At 46.3% G+C, this 15,456-nt stretch overlaps 1 protein-coding gene across 4 annotated transcripts in view; it reads left to right on the forward strand.

Moving 5' to 3' along the window:
• The window catches only part of SH3PXD2A (SH3 and PX domains 2A), a 627,470-nt gene that overhangs the window by 445,495 nt on the left and 166,519 nt on the right, over window positions 1–15,456 (forward strand). For 3 of the 4 annotated variants that reach the window (XM_030202799.1, XM_030202798.1, XM_030202802.1), the window contains one exon: window positions 8,573–8,617. The exons of the other annotated variant lie outside the window; for it this stretch is intronic. In XM_030202799.1, the coding sequence (XP_030058659.1) occupies window positions 8,573–8,617 (45 nt within the window). The remainder of the gene's footprint in view (window positions 1–8,572; window positions 8,618–15,456) is intronic. 4 annotated transcript variants of the gene reach the window in all.

Consider the following 15,456-nt stretch of genomic DNA (forward strand, 5'->3'; position numbering starts at 1 on the left):
ACAAACATAAATATATTATGAGCATATGTATACATATATGTGCATTCTTTAAAGGCGGGATATAAATGTAGTAAATGCCGACCTGAACACGTATACCTTAGAGGAAAGGAGAAACAGGGGTGACATGATACAGACGTTCAAATATTTGAAAGGTATTAATCGCAAACAAACCTTTTCCGGAGACGGGAAGGCGGTAGAACTAGAGGACATGAATAGAGGTTGAAGGGGGCAGACTCAGGAGTAATGTCAGGAAGTATTTTTTCACGGAGAGGGTGGTGGATACTTGGAATGCCCTCTCGTGGGAGGTGGTGGAGATGAAAAAGGTAATGGAATTCAAACATGCGTGTGATAAACACAAAGGAATCCTGTTTAGAAGGAATGGATCCACGGGATCTTAGCAGAGATTGGGTGGCAACACCGTTAATTGGGAAGCAAAACCAGTGCTGGGCAGACTTCTATGGTCTGCGCCCTGATCGTGACTGAATAGATATGGATGGGCTAGAATGTAAATTTTAAGGGGCTTCGACGATAACTTCAGAACTTTTAGTACAAGAACAGTCTTGGGCAGACTTCTACGGTCTATGCCCTGAAAATGGCAAGGGCAAATCAAACTCGGGTATACATATAAAGTATCGCACACCATGTATAATGAGTTTATCTTGTTGGGCAGACTGGATGGACCGTACAGGTCTTTATCTGCCGTCATTCATTATGTTACTATGTTATAAATAAATAAATAATAAATATAGAATCACTCTAATAGATGCTGATATTCAGACCACAGAAGGAAGCCTGGCAAACTCCTGTGGTCAGCAGCGAACCTGGAAACTCAATGCTATCTGGTGACCGACATTTAATTTCCATTTTTAAACATAGCTGGTCAGCCTGTGAATATTGGTGCTAACAGGTTATATCGCTAAGCTGAATATCAAGGGTACAGTATCAGCCATGACAGCAAAACCTGAATATCAGGGGCACAGTATCAGCCATGACAGCAAAAGCTGAATATCAGGGGTACAGTATCAGCCATGACAGCAAAAGCTGAATATCAGGGGCACAGTATCAGCCATGACAGCAAAAGCTGAATATCAGGGGTACAGTATCAGCCATGACAGCAAAAGCTGAATATCAGGGGCACAGTATCAGCCATGACAGCAAAAGCTGAATGTCAGGGGCACAGTATCAGCCATGACAGCAAAAGCTGAATATCAGGGGTACAGTATCAGCCATGACAGCAAAAGCTGAATATCAGGGGCACAGTATCAGCCATGACAGCACCAGCTGAATATCAGGGGCACAGTATCAGCCATGACAGCAAAAGCTGAATATCAGGGGCACAGTATCAGCCATGACAGCACCAGCTGAATATCAGGGGCACAGTATCAGCCATGACAGCAAAAGCTGAATATCAGGGGTACAGTATCAGCCATGACAGCAAAAGCTGAATATCAGGGGCACTGTATCAGCCATGACAGCAAAAGCAACATGTCTCATGAATTTTCTTTCAGTGCGAAGTATCTTTGTTCAAGGCAACATTTCTCTTTTCCTTTTCCAAATGCAAAGGGGAAAAAGCAAAGCAGCAGTTTTACTTATTTAGAAAACTGCTGGAGGGATCCAGCTGTTTTCACTACAACCCAGATTCCTGCGCACTGTTATTGCTGTGAAGCGCAAGCCTGAAAAGAACCTCTCTCCGATTTACTGCAGGAAAGCTCCGGGTTTGTTTTTAATCTATAGACTCCAGTCCTTTCTCCTCATCGTTAATGGGATTACAAATGTGATTGTTCTGTTTCTGCTTTGCACAAACAGCCTAATTTCACGTCTGCCCCTGTTTACGCCACTGGAATCTGACAGGCGGTGGAATTATAATGGGAAAGAGGAGGAAGTTGAGAGTCCTTCATTCATTTCAGAATTTCAGGGGTCCTTTTATTAAGCCACATGAGCGTCTACGCGCACCCAGTTTGCGCCAAAATGGAGTTACCGCCTGACTACCGCTTGGCTCTTTTGGTAATTTCAGTTTTGGCGCGCATCCGATACGCGCGTCTGGAAAATATTTTCGGGTGTGTGTAACGGACCCGCGCCAAGTGGCATTTGGTGCGCGTAGGTCTTTACCACCCGGTTACCGCGTGGGTCTTTACCGCTAGGTCAGTGGCTGGCAGTAAGGTCTCAGACCCAAAATAAATGCGTGGCAATTTTCTTTTTGCCTCGCGTCCATTTTCGGCAAAAAAAGAGATCTTTTCACAGGCGCGCTGAACGATGGATCTGCGCGCGCCCAAAACCCGCACCTACACTACCGCAAGCCATTTTTCAGTGCGCCTTTGTAAAAGGACCCCTCAGTGGCACCTAAGCCACCTTCCCTTTCTCCTTTCTGACTATCCCAAGCAGATCCTAACTGAGGTCCTAGTGAAGGGTTACTTTGTTGACTGTGGCTAAGGCGCTTGTCGGGATTTTCAGGTTTTGGAGCTGGCGCTGCATTTGTGGAACACACAGAGCACAACCAGCCATGGTAGAAATTTTAGGAAAAATAAGGTGGAAGTAATTAGTGTACGCAGTTTTGACAAAAGAAAAGAAAAGGGATCTAATGTAGAGCAGATGTGGTAGAAATGTTGCAAATTTTGTACCCTTGCCACCCCTGTCTGTGTCTAACTATGTCTGGCTCTGTCGAAATGAAAATGATCTCGTCTGAGGACGTTGTATGTGAAAATGAGGAAGCTGGAGGGGCACAGTATGGCACTTTTCATTTTGGACCCTTTATTGAGCCTTTTGCATTGGTTTCTGGGTCTGTAAGTAGTGGTGGAAGGTTGGCAGTGTTCTTTGCAGAGCTGGGCATTTGTTATGTGTGGCGCTTACAAAACTTGACTGGTCAACAGCTGTTTATTTCTGGAACACTCTCTGCAAAGGCAATCCGCCAGCTGTCGCCAGACATTCCCCTGTTCCTCTCTTCTGAAGCCAGTGCATCACTATTGTGAATCAAAATTCATCAGAGCTCTGTTTTGTTCATGCTCCATAAGAACTGTATTCAAGATTTACCCATATACAGTGGGGGAAATAAGTATTTGATCCCTTGCTGATTTTGTAAGTTTGCCCACTGACAAAGACATGAGCAGCCCATAATTGAAGGGTAGGTTATTGGTAACAGTGAGAGATAGCACATCACAAATTAAATCCGGAAAATCACATTGTGGAAAGTATATGAATTTATTTGCATTCTGCAGAGGGAAATAAGTATTTAATCCCTCTGGCAAACAAGACCTAATACTTGGTGGCAAAACCCTTGTTGGCAAGCACAGCGGTCAGACGTCTTCTGTAGTTGATGATGAGGTTTGCACACATGTCAGGAGGAATTTTGGTCCACTCCTCTTTGCAGATCATTTCTAAATCATTAAGAGTTCTGGGCTGTCGCTTGGCAACTCGCAGCTTCAGCTCCCTCCATAAGTTTTCAATGGGATTAAGGTCTGGTGACTGGCTAGGCCACTCCATGACCTTAATGTGCTTCTTCCTGAGCCACTCCTTTGTTGCCTTGGCTGTATGTTTTGGGTCATTGTCGTGCTGGAAGACCCAGCCACGACCCATTTTTAAGGCCCTGGCGGAGGGAAGGAGGTTGTCACTCAGAATTGTACGGTACATGGCCCCATCCATTCTCCCATTGATGCGGTGAAGTAGTCCTGTGCCCTTAGCAGAGAAACACCCCCAAAACATAACATTTCCACCTCCATGCTTGACAATGGGGACGGTGTTCTTTGGGTCATAGGCAGCATTTCTCTTCCTCCAAACACGGCGAGTTGAGTTCATGCCAAAGAGCTCAATTTTTGTCTCATCTGACCACAGCACCTTCTCCCAATCACTCTCGGCATCATCCAGGTGTTCACTGGCAAACTTCAGACGGGCCGTCACATGTGCCTTCCGGAGCAGGGGGACCTTGCGGGCACTGCAGGATTGCAATCCGTTATGTCGTAATGTGTTACCAATGGTTTTCGTGGTGACAGTGGTCCCAGCTGCCTTGAGATCATTGACAAGTTCCCCCCTTGTAGTTGTAGGCTGATTTCTAACCTTCCTCATGATCAAGGATACCCCACGAGGTGAGATTTTGCGTGGAGCCCCAGATCTTTGTCGATTGACAGTCATTTTGTACTTCTTCCATTTTCTTACTATGGCACCAACAGTTGTCTCCTTCTCGCCCAGCGTCTTACTGATGGTTTTGTAGCCCATTCCAGCCTTGTGCAGGTGTATGATCTTGTCCCTGACATCCTTAGACAGCTCCTTGCTCTTGGCCATTTTGTAGAGGTTAGAGTCTGACTGATTCACTGAGTCTGTGGACAGGTGTCTTTCATACAGGTGACCATTGCCGACAGCTGTCTGTCATGCAGGTAACGAGTTGATTTGGAGCATCTACCTGGTCTGTAGGGGCCAGATCTCTTACTGGTTGGTGGGGGATCAAATACTTATTTCCCTCTGCAGAATGCAAATAAATTCATATACTTTCCACAATGTGATTTTCCGGATTTAATTTGTGATGTGCTATCTCTCACTGTTACCAATAACCTACCCTTCAATTATGGGCTGCTCATGTCTTTGTCAGTGGGCAAACTTACAAAATCAGCAAGGGATCAAATACTTATTTCCCCCACTGTACCTGTAAGCAGGGGCGTAGGCAGACCTGCCATTTTGGGTGGGCCCAGAGTTAACCTGGGTGGGCCCTTCTCACCCCCAACGCTACCCCTGTACATACATACAATATAGTGTTTTTTTTAATGACCCATCTGCCCGTTTCTCTCTGAACCCCCTCCCCCGGACCTACCTCAGCGCCATTGTCCGTCGCAATTCCTACAGGCATCCTGCACCGGCCCTGCAGGCTTCTCTCTACCACATTCCCACCAAAAAAACAAGAAGTGACATCATTGAGGGCGGGACATGATAGAGAGAAGCCTGCAGGGCCGGTGCAGGATGCCGCCGGCAGTAGCTCTGAGGTAGACTGGGAGGGGGGTAGAGAGACGGGCAGATGCCAGGCCACAAGTGAAGAGGGAGAGAGAGTAGTGAGGTGCTGCCACTGAAGAGTCTGGGGAGCCTTATGGGCTGCTGACTGGGTGGGCCTGAGGCAAGAATGGGTGGGCCTGTGCCCACCCAGGCCCACCCTTGGCTACGCCTCTGCCTGTAAGATATATGAACACAACAAACAGGAACTTAAGAACTGCCATACTGGGTCAGAGCAAAGGTCCATCAAGCCCAGCCTCCTGTTTTTTTTATCAGTGGCCAGTTTGGGTCACATGATATCTTGATAGAATTCCCCCCCAAAATAGCATGATTCCATGCTGAAAAAGCAGTGGCTTGCCTCAGTTCTGTTTTCATAACAATTTGTGGACTTTTCTTTCAGGAACTTGCCCAAACCTTTTGTAAACCCAGATAGTAGGTCTGCAGGAAGATTAAGCATTTTAATCATAATTAATCACACAATTAAACTCTCTGTTTACAAAGCGGCGCAGCATTGCCGGCACAGCCCATTCAAAGTGAATGGGCGGGGACGGCAGTACTGTGCCGCCCGCCGCTAGCGAGGCTTTGTAAACATTTAATGTGAGTATGTGCAAAGTGATACATGTGGGAAAAAGGAACCCAAACTATAACTGCATGATGCAAGGTTCCACATTAGGAGTCACCGCCCAGGAAAAGGATCTAGGTGTCATCGTTGATGTGTTGAAACCCTCTGTTCAGTGTGCAGCGGCAGCTAAGAAAGCAAATGGAATCTTAGGAACTATTAGGAGAGGAATGGAAAGCAAAAGTGAGAATATTATAATGCCTTTAGTTGATGGTCATTAAAAAAAACATTACTACATGAGCAGTTTCCGCCATCCATTTAGTAGACGGTAAGGGCTCATGTGGTAATCCTACACTTATTATTATTATTAGCATTTGTACAGCGTTACCAGACGCACGCAGCGCTGAACACCTGATGCAAAGAGACAGTCCCTGCTCAAAAGAGCTTACAATCTAAGTAATACAGACAGACAAGACAGTTACAGGTGAGGGAAGTAATGGGTGAGAAGGGAGGAAGGGACAAGGGGAGGGCAATTGTGGCTAGGAGCTAAAAGCAGCAGTGAAAAGGTGGGTTTTCAGCATAGATTTGAAAACAGGTAGAGATGGAGCTAGACGTATAGGTCCAGGAAGTCTATTCCATTTAGTATGTAGTAAGGTAGCTGAGGTAACTGATTGCCAGAGGAATGCCCAATCCACACCCCTTGAGAACACCCCTCAACAAAACAGAAAAAATTATTAGCACTTGGATTATTTTGAGCCCATTTGGCAGTTACTGCGTGCAATTCTGGTCACCGTATCTCAAAAGATTAATTAGAAAAGGTTCAAAGAAGAGCAACCAAAATGATAAAGGGGATGAAACTCCTCCCATTTGAGGAAAGGCTAAAGAGGTTAGGGCTCTTCAGCTTGGAAATGAGACGGCTTGGGTGGGGGTGGGGATATGAATGAGGTCTACAAAAACCTAAGTGGTGTAAAACGGGTAAAAGTGAAAAGATATTTTTTACTCTTTCATAAAGTAGAAAGACTAAAGGACACTCAATGAAGTTACATGGAAATATGTTTAAAACAAATAAAAGGAAATATTTTTTCACTCGGCGAATAGTTAAGCTCTGGAACTCATTGCCAGGGCCGCCAAGAGTGGGGGCAGGGGGACAAAATTCCCTGGGCCCGGGCCTCCACGGTCAGGCCCTCCCTGTGCCCTGCCCTCGTGGAAACCGGAAGTTACATCAGATGAGGGCAGGACACAGTGAGGGAAGGCCTGAAGGGAGGCGATCTGCCTATCTAAACAGAGCTGAGGTGCTGCTGATTTTAATGCAGGGGGCCCGATGGCGGACGGAGGGGGGCTGTCGACAGAGTCGAGGGCAGGCAGGTGAGACTGGGGACTGCAGCACCGGTAGCCTGAGAGCGGGGGAGCTGCGAGGGCGGCGGCGGCGGGGGGGGGGGGGGGGGTGAGGGCGGCAGTAGGGAGGGGGCGGCGGTGGGGGGGGGCAGCCTTGCCCCGGGCCCGACTTAGTCTCTCGGCGGCCCTGCTCATTGCTGGAAGATGTGGTAACAACAGTTATTGAGATAGACATGGGGAATTCACTGCTTGCCCTAGGATTGTTAGCATGAAATGTTGCTACTGATTGGGTTTCTGCCACGTAATTGTGACCTGGATTGGCCACTGTTGGAAACAGGATACTAAGCTAGATGGACAATTGGTCTGACCCAATATGGTGGTTGATGCCTGGAATGCCCTCTTGATGGAGGTGGTGGAGACAAAAGCAGTGATGGAATTCAAAAATGTGTGGTTTGAACACAGAGGATCCCTAATTAGAAAATGGATGGTATAAAAACTGAAACTTAAATGCAGCCTGATGGTTAGTGCAGCAGCTTGAGAACCAGGAGAACTGGATTCAATTCCCACTGCAGCTCCTTGTGACTCTGGGCAAATCACTGAGGGGTCCTTTTACTAAGGTGCGCTGAAAAATGGACTGTGCTCGTGTAGGCGTGTGTTTTGGACGCACACAGATCTATTTTTCAGTGCACCTGTAAAAAAAGGCCTTTTTTTTGCCGAAAATGGATGTGCAGCAAAATCAAAATTGGCACGCGTCCATTGTGGGTCTGAGACCTTACCGCCACTCATTCACTTAGCGGTAAGATCTCACACGTTAACTGGGTGGTAATCATCCACGCGCTTAAAATGACGATTACCGCCCGGTGTTTGCCACGTGCTGGAAAATAATGAAATTACTGCCCGGACCATGCAGTAGCCGGGCGGTATCTCCACATTGACGCACGTTGTGCCCGCATTGGCACCAACGCAACTTAGTAAAAGGGCCCTTTATCCCTTCATTGCCCCAGGTACAAAATAAGTACCTGTATATAATATGTAAACTGCTTTGATTGTAATCACAGAAAGGTGGTACATCAAGTCCCATCCCCTTTTCCTTGGAGCGGAAGAGTGGCATTCAAATCACACTACTGCTCCTTGTGATCTTAGGCAAGTCACTTAACCCTCCATTGCCTCAGGTAGATAATTAGATTGTGAGCCCTCCAGGGACAGAAACATCCAGTGTACCGCTACTTAATGGACTTGGGAAAAATCCACAATTTCGGGAATAACGTATAGAATGTTTGTACGTTTGGGAAGTTGCCAGGTGCCCTTGACCTGAATTGGCCGCTGTCGGGGACAGGATGCTGGGCTTGATGGGCCTTTGGTCTTTTCCCAGTATGGCATTACTTATGTACTTATGTAACTCACCTTTAGCTACTACAGAAAAGGTGTGAGCAAAATCAGAATAAATAAATAATAAATTGTGTGCATTAGCTAACAGTGCAGAGAAATCAGGACCTCATTACTGTCTTGTAGCTACGGATTGCAGAAATGGCTGATAACCTGTGAAATGCATCAACCTCTAAATGTCACTTTGTTAATGAAATAACTTTACAAAATGCTTTCTTCTTTTCTTACCATACTGGAATTGCAAAAGTAAACTTTTGACATAAATCTAATGATGTTTGATTTCTTTGTGATTTGTTTTCCTGCTGCCTTGTTGGGACTTTGAAGTTTGGATGTCCAGTTTGTCTGAGACTCCAAAGAAGAATATTCCAGGTATTCAGTGTGTGGTTATTGCAGTGAGAGTGATGTGTCAGCATGCTGTATATAAAGTAGAGTGTAATCTCGCACTTTTAAGATGATTGCAGTTTCGTGTTTGTAGCCTGTGTCACATAATTATTGTACGGACTGTTTTACAAAGGTGCAGTAGAAAATGGTCTTTCTGCGGCCTTTCGTGGGTCTTTCTCGCTCGTTAAGGGCTATTTTCACCATAGTCTTTTCTTATTTTTGTGCTGATGGTCGTGTGCTAATATTACACAAAGTCCAAAAGAAGTAAAGGATGACGCAAATGACCGCCAGCCGTAGGGAAGAATGTAAATCCCTTCTTGATTGAAAACACCAGTCCTCTACTTCTTTTGGACTTTGTGCCACTTAACGTAGAGGATTTCCTGTTTCTCCTTTGGACCATGTGCTAACGCTGCCGTTAGCGTGAGACCATTTTTTGGAAATTGCTGTGTGATTATTATCTACACTCATTTTGTAGATATTAAGGGCTCACTCTGTAATGTAGATGTTACTACAGGAGCCCCTACTCTCTGCCCTTGACAGACCTCCTCAAAAAAAAAAAAATAGAACTATTTTTTAGTGCACATTTGGATGTTACTGCAGGATGCCTGAGCGCATCCCATGGTCCTCCATTTTTATCTGCTATAGGCACACTTTCAGGCTTGTTTTTGAAAGAGAAGGACACCCATCTTTCGACACAGATCACAAGATGGGCATCCTTCTCACAGGGTCGCCCAAATCGACATAATCGAAAGCCGATTTTGGGCGTCCTCAACTGCTTTCCGTCGCAGGGACAACCAAAGTTCACGGGGGGCGTGTCAGAGGCATAGTGAAGGCAGGACTGGGGCATGCCTAACACATGGGTGACCTCGACCGATAATGGAAAAAAGAAGGGCATCCCTCACGAACACTTGGACAACTTTAACCTGGTCCTTTTTTTCTTACGACCAATCCACAAAAATGTGCCCTAAATGACCAGATGACCACCAGAGGGAATCAGGGATGACCTCCCCTTCCTCCCCCAGTGGTCACTAACTCCCTCCCACCCTCAAAATTTAAAAAAAAAATATTTTCCAGCCTCTATGCCAGCCTCAAATATCATACCCAGCTCCATGACAGCAGTATGCAGGTCCCTGGAGCAGTTTTAGTGGGTGCAGTGCACTTCAGGCAGGCGGACCCAGGCCCACCCCCCTACCTGTTACACTTGTGGTGGTAAATGTGAGCCCTTCAAAACCCACCAGAAACCCACTGTACGCACATGTAGGTGCCCCCCTTCACCCATAAGGGCTATGGTAGTGGTGTACAGTTGTGGGGAGTGAGGTTTTGGGTGTGTTTGGGGGGCTCAGCACACAAGGTAAGGGAGCTATGCACCTGGGAGCAATTTCTGAAGTCCACTGCAGTGCCCCCTAGGGTGCCCGGTTGGTGTCTTGGCATGTCAAGGGGGACCAGTGCACTACGAATGCTGGCTCCTCCCATGACCAAAGGGCTTGCATTTGGTCGTTTCTGAACTGGGCGTCCTCGGTTTCCATTATCGCCGAAAATCAGGGACGACCATCTCTAAGGAGGACCATCTCTAAGGTCGACCTAAATTTCGCGATTTGGGCATCCCCGACCGTATTATCGAAACGAAAGATGGGCGCCCATCTTGTTTCGATAACACGGGTTTCCCTGCCTATTCGCCGGGACACCCTGCGAGGACGTCCTCAGGAAAACTTGGGCACCCCTTTCGATTATACCCCTCCTAAGCACCTAATGCAGCTTGCTAGAAGGACCCCTTAAAGCATTACAGAGCTTCTAATGTACATTCCCCAAAATTCTATATATGGCTTCTTAATATGTGCACGATAATTTGGCTGCACTGATAATTGGTACTTAACCAATTAATGGCACTAATTGGCTTTAATTAGAATTTACGTAGACAACTTTGTAGGCATATTCTATAACGTGGTGCACATAAATTCTAATGTGCACAGTCAAAAAGGGGGCGTGGCCAGAGTGGATTGTGGGCATTTAAAAAAACTATGCCCACTATTATGGAAAACACCCAATATTTAGGCCTTTTTTTAGGTGGTCTGAATGGGTGCACCTAAATTTTAGTCGCACCCATTCATGTGAGCATATTCTACAAACTATGCTCAACTTTAGACGTAGCTTATAGAATCAACCTAACCGCTTGGGTTTTTGGCACCAATTTCTAAGGTGCCATTTTATAGAATTTGGCCTACTCTCTGTAGAAAAATGAAATTTTCCTGTTCCTTTTTCCCAAAAAATGATCTGTCCTGCAAGACATAATTGAAAGGACACTTCGAGAGTAGATTTACTAAATTACTTTATATCATGTTAGCATGTAGAAATATGTTTCTGTTTATTATACTTGATATACCGCCTTTACAAAAAAACATGATCAAAGTGGTTAACAGAAGAATAAAAACAAGCAGAAAGAAAAGAAACGCAAATATTGGCTAGGAAAGAAGTCAAGCATGCATAGAGCTACTAACTGCAGGCAAAGACAGAGCATGCACACATGCTCTTAGTAAAGAGGTTCCATTACTGCAGTAAATAACATACGTTAGTCCATGATAGGACGCAGGGGCACCTGTTAATAATTCTAGGCCACTATCTTCCTGAGAAAATTAGAAGTCAATGTCCTTCTACGGATTAGGAATTGGTTATTGGACAGAAAATAGAGGGTAGGATTAAATGGTCATTTTTCTCAATAGAGGAGGGTGAATAGTGGAGTGCCACAGGGATCTGTACTGAGACTGGTGCTATTTAACATATTTATAAATGATGTGGAAATCGGAATGATGAGTGAAGTGATTAAATTTGCAGATGACACAAAAATAGTCAAAGTTGTCAAAACATATGCAGATTGTGAAAAATTATAGAAGACCTTAGGAAACTGGAACACTGGGCATCCAAAAAGCAGATGAAATTTAACGTGGACAAATGCAAAGTGATGCACATTGGGAAGAATAATCCAAATCATAGTTACCAGATGCTAGGGTCCACCTTAGGCGTCAGCACGTAAGAAAATGATCTAGGTGTCATTGTAGACAATGCACTGAAATCTTCTGCCCAGTGTGTGGTGGCAGCCAAAAAAACAAACGGGATGCTAGGAATTATTAGAAAAGGGGCTACAACATAAGACCAAGAATATTCTAATGCCTCTGTATCTCTCCATGGTGTGACCTCACCTTGGGTATTGCATTCAGTTCTGGTCACCGTATCTCAAAAAAGACATAGCAGAATTAGGAAAGGTTCAAAGCAGAGCAACCAAAATGATAAACGGGATGGAACACCTTCCATATGAGGAAAGGCTAAAGAGGTTAGGGCTCTTTAGCTTGGAAAAGAGACAGCTAAGGAGGGGATATGATTGAGGTTTGCAAAATACAGAGGGTGTAGAACAGGTAAAAGTGAATTACATAGTAACATAGTAGATGACGGCAGAAAAAGACCTGCACGGTCCATCCAGTCTGCCCAACAAGATAAACTCATATGTGCTACTTTTTGTGTATACCTTACCTTGATTTGAACCTGTCCTTTTCAGGGCACAGACCGTATAAGTCTGCCCAGCACTATCCCCGCCTCCCAACCACCAGTCCCGCCTCCCACCACCGGCTCTGGCACAGACCGTATAATTCTGCCCAGCACCATCCCCGCCTCCCAATCACCAGTCCCGCCTCCCACCACCGGCTCTGGCACAGACCATATAAGTCTGCCCAGCACCGTCTCCACCTCCCAACCACCAGTCCCGCCTCCCACCACTGGCTCTGGTAAAAGTGAATTAATTTTTCACTCTTTCAAAAAGTTGAAAGAGCAGGAGACACTCAATGAAGTTACATGGAAATACTTTTAAAACAAATAGGAGCAAATATCTTTTCACTCAAAGAATAGTTAATCTCTGGAACTCACTTCCGGAGGAGGTGCTAACAGCAGTTAGCGTATCTGGGTTTAAAAGAGGTTTGGACAGGTTCCTGGAGGAAAAGTCCATAGCATAGTCTGTTATTGAGATGACATGGGGAAAGCCACTGCTTGCCCTGGGATTGGTAGCATGGAATGTTGGTACTAATTGGGTTTCTGCCAGGTACTTGTGACCTGGATTGGCCACTGTTGGAAGCAGGATGCTGGGCTAGATGGACCATTGGTCTGACCCAGTATGCCTGCTCTTATGTTCTTTTCATTCTGAGAAGAGGTTTCTCTTTCCCCCACCCCCTTTTTTGTGCTTCTGGCAAGCTATGGCACCCTGAATGACTTGGAGAGCAGCACTGCAGATAATAGAAGCTTATTTCATCCTGCGTGAAAGAGCTGAACTTACTGCTGGATCGTTTGTTGTTCTTTGGAGGTACTGACATTTAGTGATAATTAGCTAAAATAAACTCCAGGGGAAGAGAACAAAGTGTTCTACTGTATGATGGCGGCATGAAGGTCTGTATTGGCAATCCCAGGGGCGTAGCCAGACCTCGCCGGGAGGGGGGGGGTCAGAGCCCGAGGTGGGGGGGCACTGTTTAGTCGCCGACCACGCCCGCCCGCCACTGCCGCCAATTTGGACCCCCCCCCTGCCGAGTACAACCCTCTTGAACCCCCCTCCCGCCACCAACCCTCCCCTGCTGTCGCCGGCCGCCCTGCTGCCGCATGAGGTACCTTGTTTGCTGGCGGGGGTCCCCAAACCCCGCCAGCCGAAGGGTCTTCTTCAGCGCCGGAATTAGTAGACTCCGGTGCCTTCGTTCAACGAAGTTCATGTGAAGATCAGCTGTTTTTGACGCCTTACGTCCTGCACGGGGCTACATGCACGGTGCAGGACGTAAGGCGTCAAAAACAGCTGATCTTCACGCGAACTTTGTTGAACGAAGGCGCCGGAGTCTACTAACTCCGGCGCTGAAGAAGACTCTTCGGCTGGCGGGGTTTGGGGACCCCCGCCAGCAAACAAGGCACCTCATGCGGCGGTGGGGCGGACGATGACGGCGGGGGAGGGTTGGTGGCGGGAGGGGGGTTCAAGAGGATCGTCGGCAGGGGGCCAGGGCTGAATCTACAGGGGCCCAGGCCCCCCCAGGCCCCACATAGCTACGCCACTGCTGTGTTCACAGTCCCCTGATAAGTAAAGCTGAAATGATAATAGTAAAAGTATACCTCCTAATTCTATAAATTTGTGCATGCATTTTTACGCTTAGCACTCAAAGTTGAATGTGTGTGTTATAGAGTAGTGTCAGTTGTGTGTATAACAACATAACGATTGGCTGCTAATTGGTGTTAACTATGGGGCACTTTTACTAAGCCGTGGCAAAAAGTGGCCTGCGGCAGTGCGAGCGCATCTTTAGGACGCGCGCTGGGCCAGTTTTTGCTGCGTCCTGGAAAAAGGGCCTTTTTTTTAAAGTGGCTGGAAAATGGACCTGTGGCAAAATAAAAACCAACATGCGTCCATTTGCGGCCTGAGACCTTACCGCTGCCGCCTACTGACTTAGTCATAAGGTCTCATGCGCTACCCGGGCGGTAGGTGTTTACCGTCGGTAAGCGCCATGCGGTAGAAAATACTTTCTACTGTGTGTTTTTGGAATGCACCAAATTTAGAATTATCGTCAGGGGCACATGGTAGCCGGGTGGTAATGCTAATTTGGCACACGCTGGATTCACGTAGGCCCATTTGCGCCTTTGTAAAAGGGCCCCTAAAATTGATAATTGGCACCTTAACTGCTCTTAGTTGGGATTCTGTACATTTTGTGCACAGCTGCAAGGGGTAGGGTTACCATACGTCCGGATTTACCCGGACCTGTGCTCTTTTTGAGGACATTTCTGGGCGTCCGGGCAGGTTTTGCCAGTCCGCCCATTTGTCCGGATTTCTGGACAAACGGGCGGGCAGCGGAGCGGACCTATCCTAGCCTCCCCTCCCCTTACTTACTATCTACTGCCCTGGTGGTCTAGTGACCTCTTCGGGGCAGGAAAGAACCCCCTCTTTCCTGCCCGGAGCGCTGCCCTTGCCCTGCATCCTGTTGCTGTGTGACGATCTCGGGATTGAAAATGGCCTCCTAGAGTTGAAGCTGCAGGAAAGAAAAAAACTTGATGTGGGGTTTCCCCTAAATGTACTCAAGCAAACAGAGCCAGAGTTCTTTTTGCATGACTGATGCCAGACCTTAAAACGGAGACTGAATTCTTCAAATCTGTGATTTTTGCTTGCAGTCATATCAGATCTAGAGCCTCAGAATGATTTGTGAAGTTGAAATGATATTTTGGAACACCCCCCCCCCCCCCTTAAAATATTGAGCTGTAAGAATTCTGACCTTCAGGGCCAGGTTTCAAGATCTATACCCATTCAGGGCAATAGTCCCGCACTATTTTGTGTGCAAGCCTTTGACTCTATGGTTTTTTGTTCTGTGATATATTTGTTCCCTTTAAGAAGATGCTGGAGAAACTTGGGGCAAAAAAAAAGTGCAAACTGATCTGCACATCAGAACTTTCCATATCCCCTGGCTCTACTGAGGGACTAAATTTGGAAATATTCTGCATGCCTTTTATTCTTATTTCTTCCTTGGAAAAGTGACAAAGGATGTAGTAATGCGAGCACTATGTGTACCTAAGACTACAAACTCTTGGAAGCAAAGCACGAAAAGAGATGATTACACAGCCATTCATGGAACAGAATAAGTGACAGTCAGTTACAAGTTTGGTGGCAGTCCAAGAGCTGCATTTAGAATTACAGGGTGACTGGGATGCTGAAGTATCCAGAGAAAAGTGTGATTTTTTTTTTGTTTGTTTGTTTTCTTGCAAACCTATATCTAGTATAAGGTTTGTAAGTGTGATAATGCAATAAAGTCCGGCTTGTAAATAATCAATTT

This window comes from Microcaecilia unicolor, chromosome 5, assembly GCF_901765095.1.
Source record: "Microcaecilia unicolor chromosome 5, aMicUni1.1, whole genome shotgun sequence".
NCBI lineage: Eukaryota > Metazoa > Chordata > Amphibia > Gymnophiona > Siphonopidae > Microcaecilia > Microcaecilia unicolor.